This window comes from Mercenaria mercenaria, chromosome 3, assembly GCF_021730395.1.
Source record: "Mercenaria mercenaria strain notata chromosome 3, MADL_Memer_1, whole genome shotgun sequence".
Lineage (NCBI taxonomy): Eukaryota > Metazoa > Mollusca > Bivalvia > Venerida > Veneridae > Mercenaria > Mercenaria mercenaria.
The window spans coordinates 67,799,753-67,815,443 of NC_069363.1; the positions used below are offsets into that span (position 1 = coordinate 67,799,753).

The 15,691-nt window shown below is 36.1% G+C and overlaps 1 protein-coding gene across 1 annotated transcript in view; it reads left to right on the forward strand.

Moving 5' to 3' along the window:
- The first annotated feature begins 1,259 nt into the window (after window positions 1–1,259).
- LOC123524479 (40S ribosomal protein S7-like) overlaps window positions 1,260–15,691 on the forward strand; it is a 65,066-nt gene continuing 50,634 nt past the window's right edge. Inside the window, exons 1-2 of the mRNA XM_045302696.2 lie at window positions 1,260–1,333; window positions 3,195–3,269. Of these exons, the coding sequence (XP_045158631.1) occupies window positions 3,195–3,269 (75 nt within the window). The 5' untranslated portion in view covers window positions 1,260–1,333. The remainder of the gene's footprint in view (window positions 1,334–3,194; window positions 3,270–15,691) is intronic.

The window sequence follows — 15,691 nt, forward strand, 5'->3', positions numbered from 1 at the left end:
CAATTTGTAGATGTATGGAATATAATTTTACTTATAAGATTCCTCCGAGTTGTGAAAAAAAAATCTATACAAGAAATATTCGATATTCACATGCAGTACCATTCAATTCTCCTAACACGTTTATTATTAAAAGATATGACGGATTAATTTTCAAGGCTTTATTCAATCCCGCCCACTAACAAATTAAAATGACCACTCCCTCGAATTTTTTTTTTATCCAATGGCAAGTAAAACTTAAATATCATTGAAATTAAAACCAGAGTTAAGAAAATAATTGTCCATTTCGTAATTTCTTTCACAGAACTTTAGCGCGGTCTTAATTAAGTATAATATTTTGGTTATAAATCAGAAAAATATTTTATCAAAAGTGACCAACATTTAATCTTACCTGTCATATCTTCTTATGGAAATACTGATAACATTGATATTTACGTCACAATTAAGAAAATAAAAGTAGAAGTTTGGCGCGAAAATGTCCATTTCGGAGGACGCGGTCTTAATAACTTGTAATATTTTGGTTATAAATCAGAAAAATAATTTATCAAAAGTGACCAATATTTAGTATTACCTTCTACCTATCTTATCCTTTTATGAAAATATAAAAATCATAGAAATTAAACCCACAATTAAAAAAATAAAAGTCCATTTCGTAGAAGTTTGGCGCAAAAATGTCCATTTCGGAGGACGCGGCCTTAATAACTTGTAATATTTTGGTTATAAGTTAGGAAAATAATTTATCAAAGGTGACCAATATTTAGTTTTACCTTTAACCTATCATATCTTCTTATGAAAATACAAAAATCTTAAAAATTAAACCCACAATTAAGAAAATAAAAGTCCATTTCGTTGAATTTTGGCACGAAAATGTCCATTTCGGACTACGTGGTCTTAATAAATTGTAATATTTTGGTTAAAAATTAGAAAAATATATTATCAAAAGTGACCAACATTTAGTATTACCTCTAATCTATCATATCGTGTTATAAAAATATATATTTCATCAAAATTAAACCCATAATTAAGAAAATAAAAGTCCATTTTGTAGAATTTGCGGAGGACGCGGTCTTGATAAATTGCAATATTTTGGTTATAAATCAGAAAAATGATTCAAAGGTGATCAATATTTAGTTTTACCTATTATCTATCATGTCTATGGAAGAAAATACATATAACTTTTTCATTAAAGTCACAGTTAAGAAAATAAAAGTCCATTTCGTAGACGTAAAGTCCATTTTGCGAAATGGAGTCCATTTCGCACTCTATCCCTACCCACTGTATACCAGTCTTTTTAGTCAAATCCACTTCCTTTTCCGGTTATCGCCAAATACAGAAGGTACGGACAATAAATGCCTTGATTTAAATCCACTTGAAACACTTAACCGGTTTTCCTTTTCTTTAAAAAAATATATGTGAAGTCGTCTTAATGAACGATTGTCTTATGAGTCTTACAATTTTATTTCGACGACCGCGGTTTAGGCTCGAAACCCTCGGAATATGTTGCATGTTGATTGTATTAAATAAAATTAGGAATTTATAAGTAGGTAAAGGCCTGCCTATCGTCGTCATTGCGATTTTGACTTTCTGTAGCTTTGTTTATCTCGTTTCGTTCAGGTGTATTTGAAATCCGTCATTTTAGTGTTGCTAAATGACTGATCGAGCGACATACCTTTGATCAACAGAATGTCTCTCAAAACCACAGACACTTGGGCACTGGAAACCCCCTTCCCCCCACCATTCTCTGCCACTGCCAACTATTAGCTAATATTTAAGCGTAACAACACCAACTAGCATAGGTGACTGTCATAAACATGTGTTTAGTTACATTTTCAGCATGTTTTAAAAATACAGTCACTTCCATACTCTGTAGAGGAAAGATATGCAACTGTGAAACTGACACTGGGAACATGAAACCATGAAGCTGGCACTGGGTACACTTGCTTGCACTGGAGTCTCTGCCTTGTAACATGCGTGTCATGAACCGGGTTAGCTTAAGATCTTCAGCTCTCTCGGTTTATATAAGATTTGCTTCCAGAATTTGATAAATGGTGTTAACTGATGTAAAAGTGATTACTTTATCAAGATATCCATACATTTTTGTTCAAAATTTCAGTTGACTACGTTTGCGACGAAAAGTTGGACAACTTTTTATTTTGGTATGGTTTCAAAGTAGGCCTGGTCCAAAACTATAAAGCCGCAACTATGAAAAAAATAAAATATAAAAAAGCGGCATTTAGAGTTTTGGAAGCCAGGACTAGAACCGGGTACCAAAATTAATATGCTTACGGCTATATCCACTTTTGGCACCCGATGCCGATAAGCGCAGTGCAAAGCAGGGATCAATTTGCAGGGAAGTGTTCCATACAAGTAAAAACTGTTTTTAAAACATGTTAAAATTGTAACTGAATGCGTTTTTATGACTTACCACATAATTATGCTAGTTTTATGTTCAGGTCCCAGAAAAGTCACAAATTAGCTATATAGCTAAATCTAGCTATATATAGCTAGAAATAGCTATAAAACCAATAACAATTGTTTAACATATGTGTATATTAAATGTAAAATAATTATTATCCCATTCAAATGGTTTATGAGACAGAAGACAGTCACAAAGAATGGAGATCTATGCAGTTTCAGTTTCAATACATGTTGCGAATTTCTGCGATTAGTCATTTATAAATTTGTCTTATACTACGATGATTATCACAAGTGAAAAATTCAGTGATGATTTATCGCAAAATACTGGCACAGTTACTGAAAATGTGACTACAAAGATCTTGGATTTGTGTTATTGTTTTTCATCTTATAAACCTTTTGGACGTAATTATGACCATTTTGCATCTTGTTTTCACATATTTTGCATTATTGGTATTGGTTTTATAGCTACTTCTAGCTATATATAGCTAGATTTAGCTATATAGCTAATTTGTGACTTTTCTGGGACCTGATGTTGTTACGCTAAAAATATTGGCTAATAGTTGGCACGGGTGGAGGAGTGGGGTTCCAGACCCCAAGTGTCTGTGTCTCATTCCAGACCTGTGGCTCCGACCTGGTTAAAATGTTGATTTGGAGAACAACCCACAATCCGCTAAACTTGGTTGTGTTTTTTATAAATTATAAATACCATGTTGCTGCCTTAGCATCATTCCTTTGCAGAAACAACATGCAATTACAATATTGTGTACTGACATTTTCAGATGTACTCGGCGAGAGCTAAGATCGTTAAACCTCCGGGTGAGAAACCTGACGAGTTTGAGTCATCCATATCACAGGTAAAGACAGTGCTCCAGATAATTTTTTGACCCTGGGTGTGATAACCTGCTGTTTTGAAAGTGGGGGTGTAAATTAGATAAAATGAAAAAAGTTGGGGGTAAATAGAGGATTTAGGGTGAAATTAGTCCAAATAATAGGACGTTTCGGGACAGCGTGATAACTTTGACTGTCGCTGTCTCCGCCACGTCCAAACTTAATCTGCATATTTGTGTCTCCCACACACCACTGTGGTGGGAGACATATTGATCAGGGATCGAATTCAGCAGTCGCTAACTTGCAAAATTCGAGTACAGCGATTTTTTTGGTCACTTGGGGAAAAGGTCCGGTACCGACAGAATTGGGAAAAATCACAGCATTTTCTCTCAATTTGGGAATTTTTGTTGTTTGGTTTTTGTAATCAATAGTAATAAATGCACCAAGCAGGTCTGTACTGGTCATAAAATTGCAAGGAATCATTATTTTTTGCAAAATCAAGATCTGTTTTGCATACAAATCAATAAAATATCAAACCACTTATTTGTTGCTAAACAATTTGACCGTTTTTCTTTGTCCTTTTGGGAATTTTTTTATGGGAATTGGGAATTTTTTTCCATTTTTTGAATTGGGAAAAGGTCCTTTTTCGGGTACTTTATAATGAAGGAAAAAAATCGCTGGAGTAAGAATAAAGAAATGCGAGTAGAAAATCATGGCACTCGAATATTTTCTCGATCATGTTCGAAATTCAGGAATTAGCTCAAACTGTCCTTTTCCCTTTAAAAGCTCCTTTGGGGCAGTTAATTTACCAATAATCACGTGACTGCTTGTAGGAGCTTGTCGCTTTATACAAAAGTAATTATTGGATATCAAACATAGCGTCTAGGCCAGTGTCCAACAAATCAATTGCCCGGAGCCCGTGGGCTACCAGAAATTTTCGTCGGGCTACCAAAAAATTCCGGAAGTATGCCCGCCGGGCAACCATAAAGCTAAAGCATCAGTAGCCCGGTCATTGTTGATTTACAAAATCCACATCCAGTCGTTTACTCGATATATATATAACTAAGCAGTCTGGTCTTACCATAATTTCATCTAGAAAATCCACAATTTTAAATGAATTTGGTCTTACCGTAATTTCATCTAGAAAATCCACAATTTTTAATGAATTTCGAAAGCAAAGATGAGTTTAGAATGTCCGCCCACGATTCTAATAACACCCGTTGTTGTATGCTGATAGTACTTATTGGGTATTGCCTTAACGAATACCAAAATAAAATAGGAAATAAAGACACGCCATTCTGCAGATGTGGAGAACCAGAGACTGTGATACACTTTATAGACGAGTGTCCCATGAAGTCCATAGAGAAAGGTTAAAGCAGGTGTTATTCCTTAACATGGGTATCAGGGACTTCAGTGCTGAACTTTCTCTTGTAAATACAGCAGAGGATCCCTACAAAGAACACAGGGAAAACTTGTCAGCTATAATTGATGACTTCATTGAAGCATCCAAAAGATTTGTTTAAGCCTTTTTATAAAATGAAAACAACCGAATTTCGCAAAATATTATACCATGAGTTTATACGAGTACATACTAGAGAAGAAAACGTACAACGTGTACGGTATATACCAGAGAGACAGCACGGCCATTAGAAGGCTTTGACGAAACGAAACGACCATATTAATTCCATATTAATTCCTTTAAAAAAGCTATCAGTGTAATTTTTTATGGTTATTAACATCAAAATTTGAGGAACTATCTTTGGTTAACCGTAGTGAGTAAAGTAATTTGAGCAAAAACCACTTTAACACAAAATTCCAAAAGTATACCAGTGCCCGGATAGTATATTTTGGATATATTTTTTATGCCCCAGAAGGGAGGCATATTAGTTTTCAACTGTCCGTCCATTAGTTAGTTCGTTAGTCACAACGTTAACTTCTTGCATGAAGGCACTTTACTTGCGAACCACTGCATCCAGGACCTTCAAACTTTACAAGCTGATAGTACTTATTGAGTACACCACCCCTACCGACTTTGGGGTCACCAGGTCAAAGGTCAAGATCACAGGGGCCAACGTTAACTTTTTGCATGAAGGCACTTTACTCGCGAACCACTGCACCCAGGACCTTCGAACTTCACATGCTGATAGCACTTATTGAGTACACCAACCCTACTGACTTTGGGGTCACCAGGTCAAGGTCACAGGGGTCAGTGTTAACTTTTTGCATGAAGGCACTTTACTCACGAACCACTGCACCCAGGACCTTCAAACTTCACATGCTGATAGTACTTATTGAGTACACCAACCCGACTGACCTTGGGGTCACCAGGTCAAAGGTCAAGGTCACAGGAGCCAACGTTAACTTTTTGCATGAAGGCACTTTACTCGCGAACCACTGCACCCAGGACCTTCAAACTTCACATGCTGATAGTACTTATTGAGTACACCACCCCTACTGACTTTGGGGTCACCAGGTCAAAGGTCAAGGTCACAGGGGCCAATGTTAACTTTTTGCATGAAGGCACTTTACTTGCGAACCACTGCACCTAGGACCTTCAAAGTTCACATGCTGATAGTACTTATTGAGTACACCACCCCTACTGACTGGGGGTTCACCAGGTCAAATGTCAAGGTCACAGGGGCTAACGTTAACTTTTTGCATGAAGGCATTTTACTCGCGAACCACTACACCCAGGACCTTCAAACTTCACATGCTGATAGTACTTATTGAGTACACCACTCCTACTAACTTTGGGGTCACCAGGTCAAAGGTCAGGGTCACGGGCCAACGTTAACTTTTTGCATGAAGGCACTTTTCTTGCGAACCACTTCACCCAGGACCTTCAAACTTTACATGCTGATAGTACTTTATGAGTACACCGACCCTGCTGACTTTGGGGTCACCAGGTCAAAGGTCAAGGTCACAGGGGCTAACGTTAACTTTTTGCATGAAGGTACTTTACATGCAAACCACTTCATTCAGGACCTTCAAACTTCACATGCTGATAGTACTTATTGAGTACACCACCCCTAATGACTTTGGGGTCACCAGGTCAAAGGTCAAGGTGCTGCGGGGGCATTTGTCACCATTAGTGACAGCTCTTGTTTACAGACTGCTTTAACATGTTCCTGTTAATGAAATATTGATGAAAGAACTAATCAATATAACATGAACTTTGATAAATATTAGTGTACAATGTGACTTGAAGCAGACCTTTTTATTATGTTGTAACATGATCTCGGTTTCAAACATGAAGGCCCTCCACAATTTCGTATTTATATGAATAACTTAACATCCTTGGTGACATTTTTTAAGCAAAAATACTTGAATACTTTGACAAAAATATATAGTAATGTAAAAACCCTTGGTAAACACTGGTAATAGCAACCCCAGCGTTCGACACTAACTTTTTTGCCAGGTATCCCGAAGGAATACCTGCTGGGAAATTTAGGAATCCCTGCTGAAAATTAGGAGTCCCTGATAACAAAATGTGGTAAGAACATGAAAAAAACTAAAATCTAACAAACACAACTGTTTACAGTACTAAATGTATTTTATTTCCACTTTATTTCCATTTTACATCAATGACAACAGTAGCTAGTATGACTTTTGCTGTAAAAGAATAATGCCATTTCTGTCCAAGTCCTCTTCCCCCTCATCTTCACTACTATCGCACTCCTCTGCCATTTGTTGTAGTTCGTCTAAATGTATGCCGCCTAGTTCATTCCCCCTTATAACCCCCTTATTTGTAATCATTTTTTTGACATAAAAAAAAATTCCGAAAAGTCTCCCTTAAATAAAAAAAATTCAAAAAAAAAATTGTTCCGACCTACCTACCCTAATTTTTTGAGCATGTTACCAGATACAAAGATTTTTTAGGCCTTATTAATGCAACTCCCACAGACTTTATCTAAAACTAGTACATTGGTCATAACAGATTTTCTTAAACATTTCATATTTTAGTTGTTTTATTTTGCACATTGCCTAAAAGTGGGTGGGGTTTAGTGTTTGCATGCTTTTATTATCAGCAAATTCTTCTAAACAAGAGCTGCTTTGGCAACAGTGATCATATTTTTGGTAAATGCAGACGTTTTATTGGCTTTTTATTTTAGTTTGTACTAGAAAAATCTTGTAAGAAATGATAAAAATGTTCGAAAATGTCGGTCTAGAAAGCGAGTGACAAATACGAAAAACAAAAGTAACAGTTAAAGTTCTAGAAAAGATAACTGTTTTAACTTTATTTTCTCATCATACCACGTATAATTTCTGCTTATTTAATTTGTTTTGCCCAAACAAAGCCTCGGCCAATGATAATAAATTTGTTATAGACCGTAACAGCCGACCGGCTCATGTAATCGTATCGAGCACACAAAATAATGGTACAAACACGATAATCTAAGGCTGCATTGTTTATCAATTAACTTGTAAACATTGATCAATAAACACCTTTGATAATGACATGGCATATTGTACTAAATACAAACCGCGAGATAAGCACGTGTCATTTGGCACGTGGCGTGACTGACATCTGTCGGTAGCTAATTAACATACGACGCTCCGCCTACTGCCATATTTCCGCTTGTGCCGGCGAACAATATTGAAATTCACTGGGATTTTGATTGACAGGGGGCAGAACTATCGAACTTGGAACGCATCTAAGTAAATTTCCGCGAGTCAAGCCGACGCACGTGCCGTAATTTATGCGGGTAAAATACGAGTTTTTCTCGATTTTCGCGGGTCAAAACCCGGGACCTCGGGTCAACTGAACGCCCTGGCTTAGCAAAAGACCGATGTTTGAGCGAACAAGACCGGGGAATTTCATTTTTTTAGAATCATATTTTATCTGAAAATCAAGAGTCCCGACGGAACACCGAAATTGTGAACTTTAGGATCCCTTGCGGATTTTTGGTGTCCTCGGGATCTTGGGACACCGTTAGTGTCGAACGCTGAACCCTGGCTGATTTTTCAGTCCACTGCTTTTGCTGTCATTTTGTTTTAATCTGATTAGTAACCCCAGCTAATTTTCAAAGTTACAAATATTGCATATTTCTTTACACCATTTTAAAGATCTCTTTTAAAGATTTCTAGAAATGTTTTCCTTTTTTTAATATCTCAAAAATTAAAAAAGTTATGACATTTTAAAGTTCGGAAAAATCGACTGAAATCTTGAAATTTTTTGCTATATAATGACTGTGGAAACGCGTCAAGTCGACTGAACTGAGAAATGATTTTCAATCGACAAGTTGAAGTAATATTGCCAGGGCCCTTGTTTGCCGATTTTTGGGGCCGAAATTCGGCCCCGTTCCCCCCTCGAAATAGTATGTTTTTTTCCCCCCAAGTGTAGAAAAATTCCCCCTCGAAAGAAAAAAAAAATCAAGAAAAAAATCAATACCCGATAGTCTTAGGAGCGTCTCGTAACTTAATGGGCCTGATAAAGTTTTACTCAGGGGTTCCATTTGACCCGGGAACCCAGGTCCGGGAGGTTTTCAAAATACGCTCAAAGGACCCGGCACGATAATTGCCTGTGCGTCACTCAGGACCCGGAGACATTTTCCTTTGATAATCCTTCCTCTTATCAGTCATTTCCTACAGTAAAACTATGTCCACGATAAACACGTGTATTCAAAATAAACACTCGCGGTCATGCCCTCCTGCCTTTGATCTTCTGCTAAATTCCCGCCCTTTATCCTGTGGACATGCCACGCTGATTTTTCTTTATCAGCAAGTTACGTCACGGCGAGTGAACATAGGTAATGAGAATACATGAAGTGTTAACATTAATTGATAAAGCGTTACCCGTATTGAACCTGCATATTGCTGCTCCTGAGCTCTCGCCGCGTGCACGTCGCGGAGCAGGCATGCGGCTCTACCGGAAGTGGTCATAACTATATTGAGGACAGCCGGTAGAGTCACAACAAAGGGCGAGCGCAGTGGCCCTAAGAAGGATTGTTTTACCACCTCTTTGTATTGTCATCTTCCACGCTGAACGCTGAGATTGGTACTCCGCAAGGACTACGAGGGACAGCATGACAAGACGCCCGCTGACGCTCTAGGATGGACAGTGAAGGCGCGAATATTCTCGCTCATATGGGACTCCCGGCAGCGAGTATAAATAAAACTACACAACGAGCCTGCATACTGTCAAAAAAGGCGCCAATTATTATCGTAATTAAGCGACCAGCTGATTACCGAGCATGTGAAAATTGTCCTGCATGATTAAATAATTTCTTCATGCAAACTTTAAATTAGATCATTGTTTAATGATTGTATCTTAATATCAACGACAAAGTCCACAAATTTAAATGAATTTGGAAAGTAAAAAAAAGTTTAGAATGTCTGTTCACGATTCTAATTACACCCGATGACATAATGCAATTTTTCCAAAATTCACTACAAAAACTTGACTTTCAATGCAATTTTTAATGAAAAGTAGCATCATTATTTGAGGAACTATCTCTGGTTTACCTTAGTGGACCAAGTTAACTGGCAAAAAACAACATTTCAGACGGCATTCCAAAAGTGTACCAGTATCCGGATAGTACGTTTTGGATACATTTTTACAGTGTTTTAGCACTTTTCTGCTAACAAACAAAAATATTGAAGAAAAACCTCATCAAATTAAAATGAATTTTGATAAAAATTTATTTACAATATGAGATTATATGACCTGAAACAGAAATTGTTATTATGCTGTAACATGTTCTTGGTTGTAGTAGCTATTAATTACCTAGTATTACTTTATACCGTAAAAAGATCACGGATGCAACAGGGGCGAAATGCACAAAAATAGATTTGCTTTTTAAGCAGCATGCTCTCAAAAAAAAAAAAACTACTGTCACGGACACCGCTGTTTCATCAGGGCCAGACATGCACCATCAGGTAGATACGATGAAGGGAAGCCCTGCTCCGGCTGCTGCTGAGACAATGTCCATGGATACTGCTAGTGCTACAGATAATGACGACATGTGAACCTCAATTGGATGTCACATAACTGATTTAATAAAAGAAAATAAAAGTTGCCTGTTTTCAGTAGATTATGTTCTGTACAATACTTCAGATATATTCACATTAGTTTGATATCTGTAATACTCAATTGACCTTAATTTAAGGGGTTATGATCAGATGTCATATCTCCAGAATGAATTCCCCCCTCCCTTGAAAACGACGCGAAATTTCCCCCTCCAAGGGCCCCGGCCCCAATCCCCCAAAATGTAGAGAGGGCCCTGATTGCCATAACTTTTTGAGTCGGCTAAAGGCTGAAAGCCATTTGACGAGTCCTTGCTATCCAACGATTCTCTAAATGGACCGAATAACATGTGAAGGGATGTAGTTCCATTAGATTTCTCAAATTTCAAACAGTTCACTGCATGAATGAAGTTAAGTTGTGTCAATTCCTTTTGCTATGACCAATATACGATGTAATCTGTCATATTTATGACTTGTAATTGTGCAATTCTCGAATGTAACTCATTAAGCATAAATGTGCATTTTAAGAATTGCGCAGGCTTACAAAGCTTGGGTAACATCCAGCGAAAGACAAAAAATAGTTCCAGCAGGGCTCCAGATAAGATGCGTATTAGCGTAAATTACGTATAGAAATAATGCAAATACGCATGTCTAATAATTTCTAAGCGTATAAAAACGTATATAAAATTACAGAAACGCACACAATGCTTTTTTAAAAACCAAATCTGAATCGTCTGGATGAGTTAGGTAACATAGCCGATCAGCCTTAATTCTCCCACATTGAACGTAAACACGCATCGTATGAACTTCTATAAACTTTGCGTGGGTTGAATTTTGCAGTCAGTAAACGGATAAATTATCGGAAGAAGAAGCTCTTACTGGTTTGTTTAGTTACTACTGATATTAAAAATGGTTTTAATTCTTATTTTTCGAGAAATAAACAAATCGGCGAAACATTAAATTATATTTTCTTGTAGTTTTTGAAATCGAAAGTAGATCGTCTATGTTTGGCGAAACGAAACAACTTTTTTATGAAAAGATTTAAATAAGAGGTAACTTAACCGTAAACTTCAATGTCAGATACTGCCAATTGCTGCTAAATGTCTTCGTATCATCACAATTTGTAAAATATATTGTTCAAACTGGAGAAAAGTGTAATCGTATCCGGATATAATATTTTGGGTAAATATCGAGCTGTGTTATGAAATTTTAAGAAAAAAACTAAAAACAAACTGAAACTGGTAGACTATACTGTCAGTACATCAATCATTAGCCGACTCAGGCCATTCAGGCCTTTGATTTATTATTTGAGATATCTTCATGAAATCTGGAATAGTGTCAGATCAGTCTATTCTCTTTATGGACATGATAATGAACTATTTAAAACACTACTATAAGTTGAACTAAATCATGAATAAGTTAGACAGGTTGATGCGATTTATTTTTCCAGTTTTTATATTATTTTAAAATAATTACAGTTGTCACATACACATACATTTTCATAATCTTTCAGCATGCCCATTCACGCACTGCAGTACGTGAATCACGCGCAAAATATCAAATGCACGCATAAAAATCACTTGTTGGGGGTACATGCACGCAGAGACTTGGAACTCCTGTTCAGCTGGCAAATCGCTGTTTATTTCATCATGCACTTGCCAATTGTTTGGTACAGTCTTAAACGCAGATCCGGTCCAGGGACGTGATAATCTCGTTTCCATCACCGAATTCTCGGCGTAATTGTCAGCTGCATAGAGGGGTTTCGTAAGTGTTTTAGTCAGACGTCACATGGGTCGTGTGCAAAAAAAGTATTGATACAAAATGCAAAAAGGCATTTTAGCTTTTATAAACTCAACAAAAGGTTAACAGTATTTTATTTTTGGATATTTAACTGCAATTTTGATACACATTGCATATCTGTAATAGTTTGGGCATTTATTATTGATTGGCGATTTTTATCAGTCTTCAGTTGACTGTATGTTATTTCGGACGAATCATGTTCCGTCCACGAAATCCGGAATACATGAACCGTGCTGAAAACTTATTTATATTTAGTATAATATTGGGAGGGGTCCTATGATTCAAAATTTCCTATCTTAACTTTGGAAAAACATTTTAAATTTTCTAAAATTATCTCATCTGTTATACCCCACCCACGTGAGTTCTGCATGAAAAAAAAACATGTATATACAAATTTCAGTAGTTAAATAGAAAAAAATCAGATCTACCATGAAGTGTACCCCCAGATTTTGAAGTGTACCCCTATTTCGCATAAGCAGGGGGTACATGTACCCTTAACTTTAAAAATGAGTGGGCATGCTGATCATTGTAACAGATTCATTTAAATATTATTACAGAACAAGTGTAGATACATTTATCATACATAAAACAAGTTTATAAATAAAATATAATATTTTCAAGTAATACTGATTTCATATTTTTCTGTGAAATACTTTTTCACAATTAGATTGCTATGACTTGCTAAAAAGTAAAATTGTCAACCAGTTAAAACTTAAATAGTTTTACTTTTGATTAAGAATTATTTCCACCTGCATTTCTTCACTTCATGTTGATCATAAAAACTAGGATACAACTTTACAACAGTGTCATTGAACTAATTAACAATGCAATGAAAAATGTCAGTTTTGAATTCAACATTTACATGATTTACCGGTAGTGTGGTTAACAGTTAATGGAAAAAGTCACTGCTGAACTGGCTGAATACTGTATTTAAAGTGCTTCTAATGTTCACTGATAAACCATCGTCTACTCCGAATTTATACAGTCTAGCACCAATTTCTGGCCAATCACGAACTGAATGTTTACAACTTGCTTATCTTCCTTCAGTGGCCGACTTAAGACAGTGAGTCATGAACTTGACAACCGCTTTAGAATCATACATAATTTTCTCCATAGCCAGGGTACCAGTTGTCAGTTTTACCAAACACTGATTTCAATGCACAAAGCCATTAAACAAATCATTTTAATTGAACCACAGTGTCTTCACATAATGGTTGATTTCAATCATAATGCCGTTTTATAATGGTTTGATGTGCCCTTATTATTCTAAGTCGTGACTTTGTGATACTGTGTGCTTCACTATCTCGAAATGGGCCTGGGTATATATCTGCCATTGCTGACCTGAAAAGGAATTAAGTGCCATTAATAGAACTGCTTTAACAAAATAAGACTGCATAATACATACAAAGCAGATGTTTATCAAATCATTTTTGATGCATAGCTCAAACACACAATTTCAAAATGTTGGTCTCACATTGTTACGTTAATAATTTTGACTACTCAGTTTTTTATACGAGTTTTTACACATTATACCAAGAATAATTAAACATTTTTTAATCAAAACTACATACAAAAACTACTGTCAAACCATCATTTGCTTTTGAAACTTCAAATCATTAAAGCAATCCTCTAAGTACCAATCTGCGAGGGACGAAACAGTCAAATCTTTCAGACAAAAATTGGGCAGTTTTGCAAATTAACTGACGCTTACAAACTGAGAAATGAAATTATTGTTACATATAATATATAACTTGTTTTCTTTGCGAAACCGGCGCTGTGATTTCGATCTCCGTTAAAGATTTGTAACTTCTTGCTAAAGTTCTTCTGAATAAATAATAAATAACTTAAAACACTTACCAGATGTTATGAATCATTTCATTTTTAATCGTTTCCTTGTTTTTCAAATGAACAGATTTATTGATTTTTGACGATCTTTTATATCACTAATGTGTTATCATAAATTTCAAAATGGCGGTCGGCCTGAAACGTGCATGACCTTTGGATTTTCCGAAAATTGCTATTTTCAGAATTAAATGTGACCCAGTAAATGGCATTTCCGAAAAATGATTTTGGTACCAAATTAAACTTCAGAACGTATATTTTGCATTGGTACATGGTGCATGTCTGAGAAATTCGTATTTTGTGAGAGAAAAAAAGCGGTCATCTTTAGGGGACTATATCTTTGCGTACAAGTGTCATACGAATATGCATCAAGTTATATTGTATTCATAAACCTTTTTTCTGATTGGATAAGTTAAGGTCATTAATATTCATAGCTATTAAACCAGTCGCATATTGAAACAAAGACACATGGTGTCACGTGGACGCTGCATGTTTACTGTTTATATCAGATTGAGCGTAAATTACCATGATCTGTTGGATTTCAAGATCATAAATCAGATAATATGGCAATAAAATAACAAATAAAATATGCAAATTGTAGATAATTTTATTAGCTTTTTATCCCCCGCCGATGAAATCGGGAGGGGGGTATTGAAATGGCGTTGTCCGTCCGTCAGTCCGTCCGTCCGTCCGTCCGCAGCCATTTCTCAGTAACTACTTGGTAGAATTTCATGAAACTTGAAATAAACATGAACCAACATACTGCGATGATGCCCGTCAAGTTTTTTTTTTGATTGGTCAATTTCCCTCAGAGTTATTGCCCTTGATTTAATAAAAAATGTCCGTCTGCAGCTATTTCTCAGTAACTAACAGGTAGAATTTCATCAAATTTGAAGTAGACATGAACCAAGATACTGTGCTGATGCCCGTCAAGTTTTTTTTTTGATAGGTCAATTTCCGTCAGAGTTATTGCCCTTGATGTAATGAAAAATGTCCGTCTGCAGCCATTTCTCAGTAACTAGCAGGTAGAATTTCATCAAACTTGAAACAGACATGAACCAAGATACTGCGACGATGCCCTTCAAGTTTTTTATCGATTGGTCAATTTTCCGTATAGTTATTGCCCTTTAATTGTTTAAAAATCCACAGATCTGTACATAACAAACCAACCAATTGGAAGAATTTCATTAAACTTCTTTCATTCTTTTCCATGAACATTTATTATAAACATGTGATGTTGTGTACCTACACCTGGTCACCACCTTACCTTGGTCCCCCCCCCCACCATTTTTTTTTTTTTTTTTTTTTTTTTTTTTTCATTTTTCATTTTCTATCAATGTTTATAATCAACATGTAAACTGTTGTGTCCCCCAACCCCCCCCCCCCCCCCCCCCCCCCCCCAGCCCCACCCCACAAACCATTCATTTTCTTTTAATTTGATTTTGACTAATGAAATTATTTGCTTCTTGGTAACATTCTTAACTTTTTGCTGGATATATTTTTTTGCCGTTCCTCAACTCTGACCCTTTCGGCGGGGGATTCCAATTCATCGAATTTGCTTGTTAAACATATATATCTTGTTTTGATTGAATGTCATTTGATGATTTTACATGAAAAAGTTTAACACTGGTGTCAGATTTTTGCATTTTTCCAGTTAATCTGGAGGCTTATCAGTGATAAGCTGGGGTTGCTAATCTGATAGCTCTTATTTCAAGCTTTCCAAATCTGTTTAAATTATTAAAATATCGCCATTAGTAAAAAAGTTATGAATATTCAAAATTTGAACTTTCGACTTAAATTCGTGAATTTTCCGCAGTATATTTTCATAGATAAAAGTTGC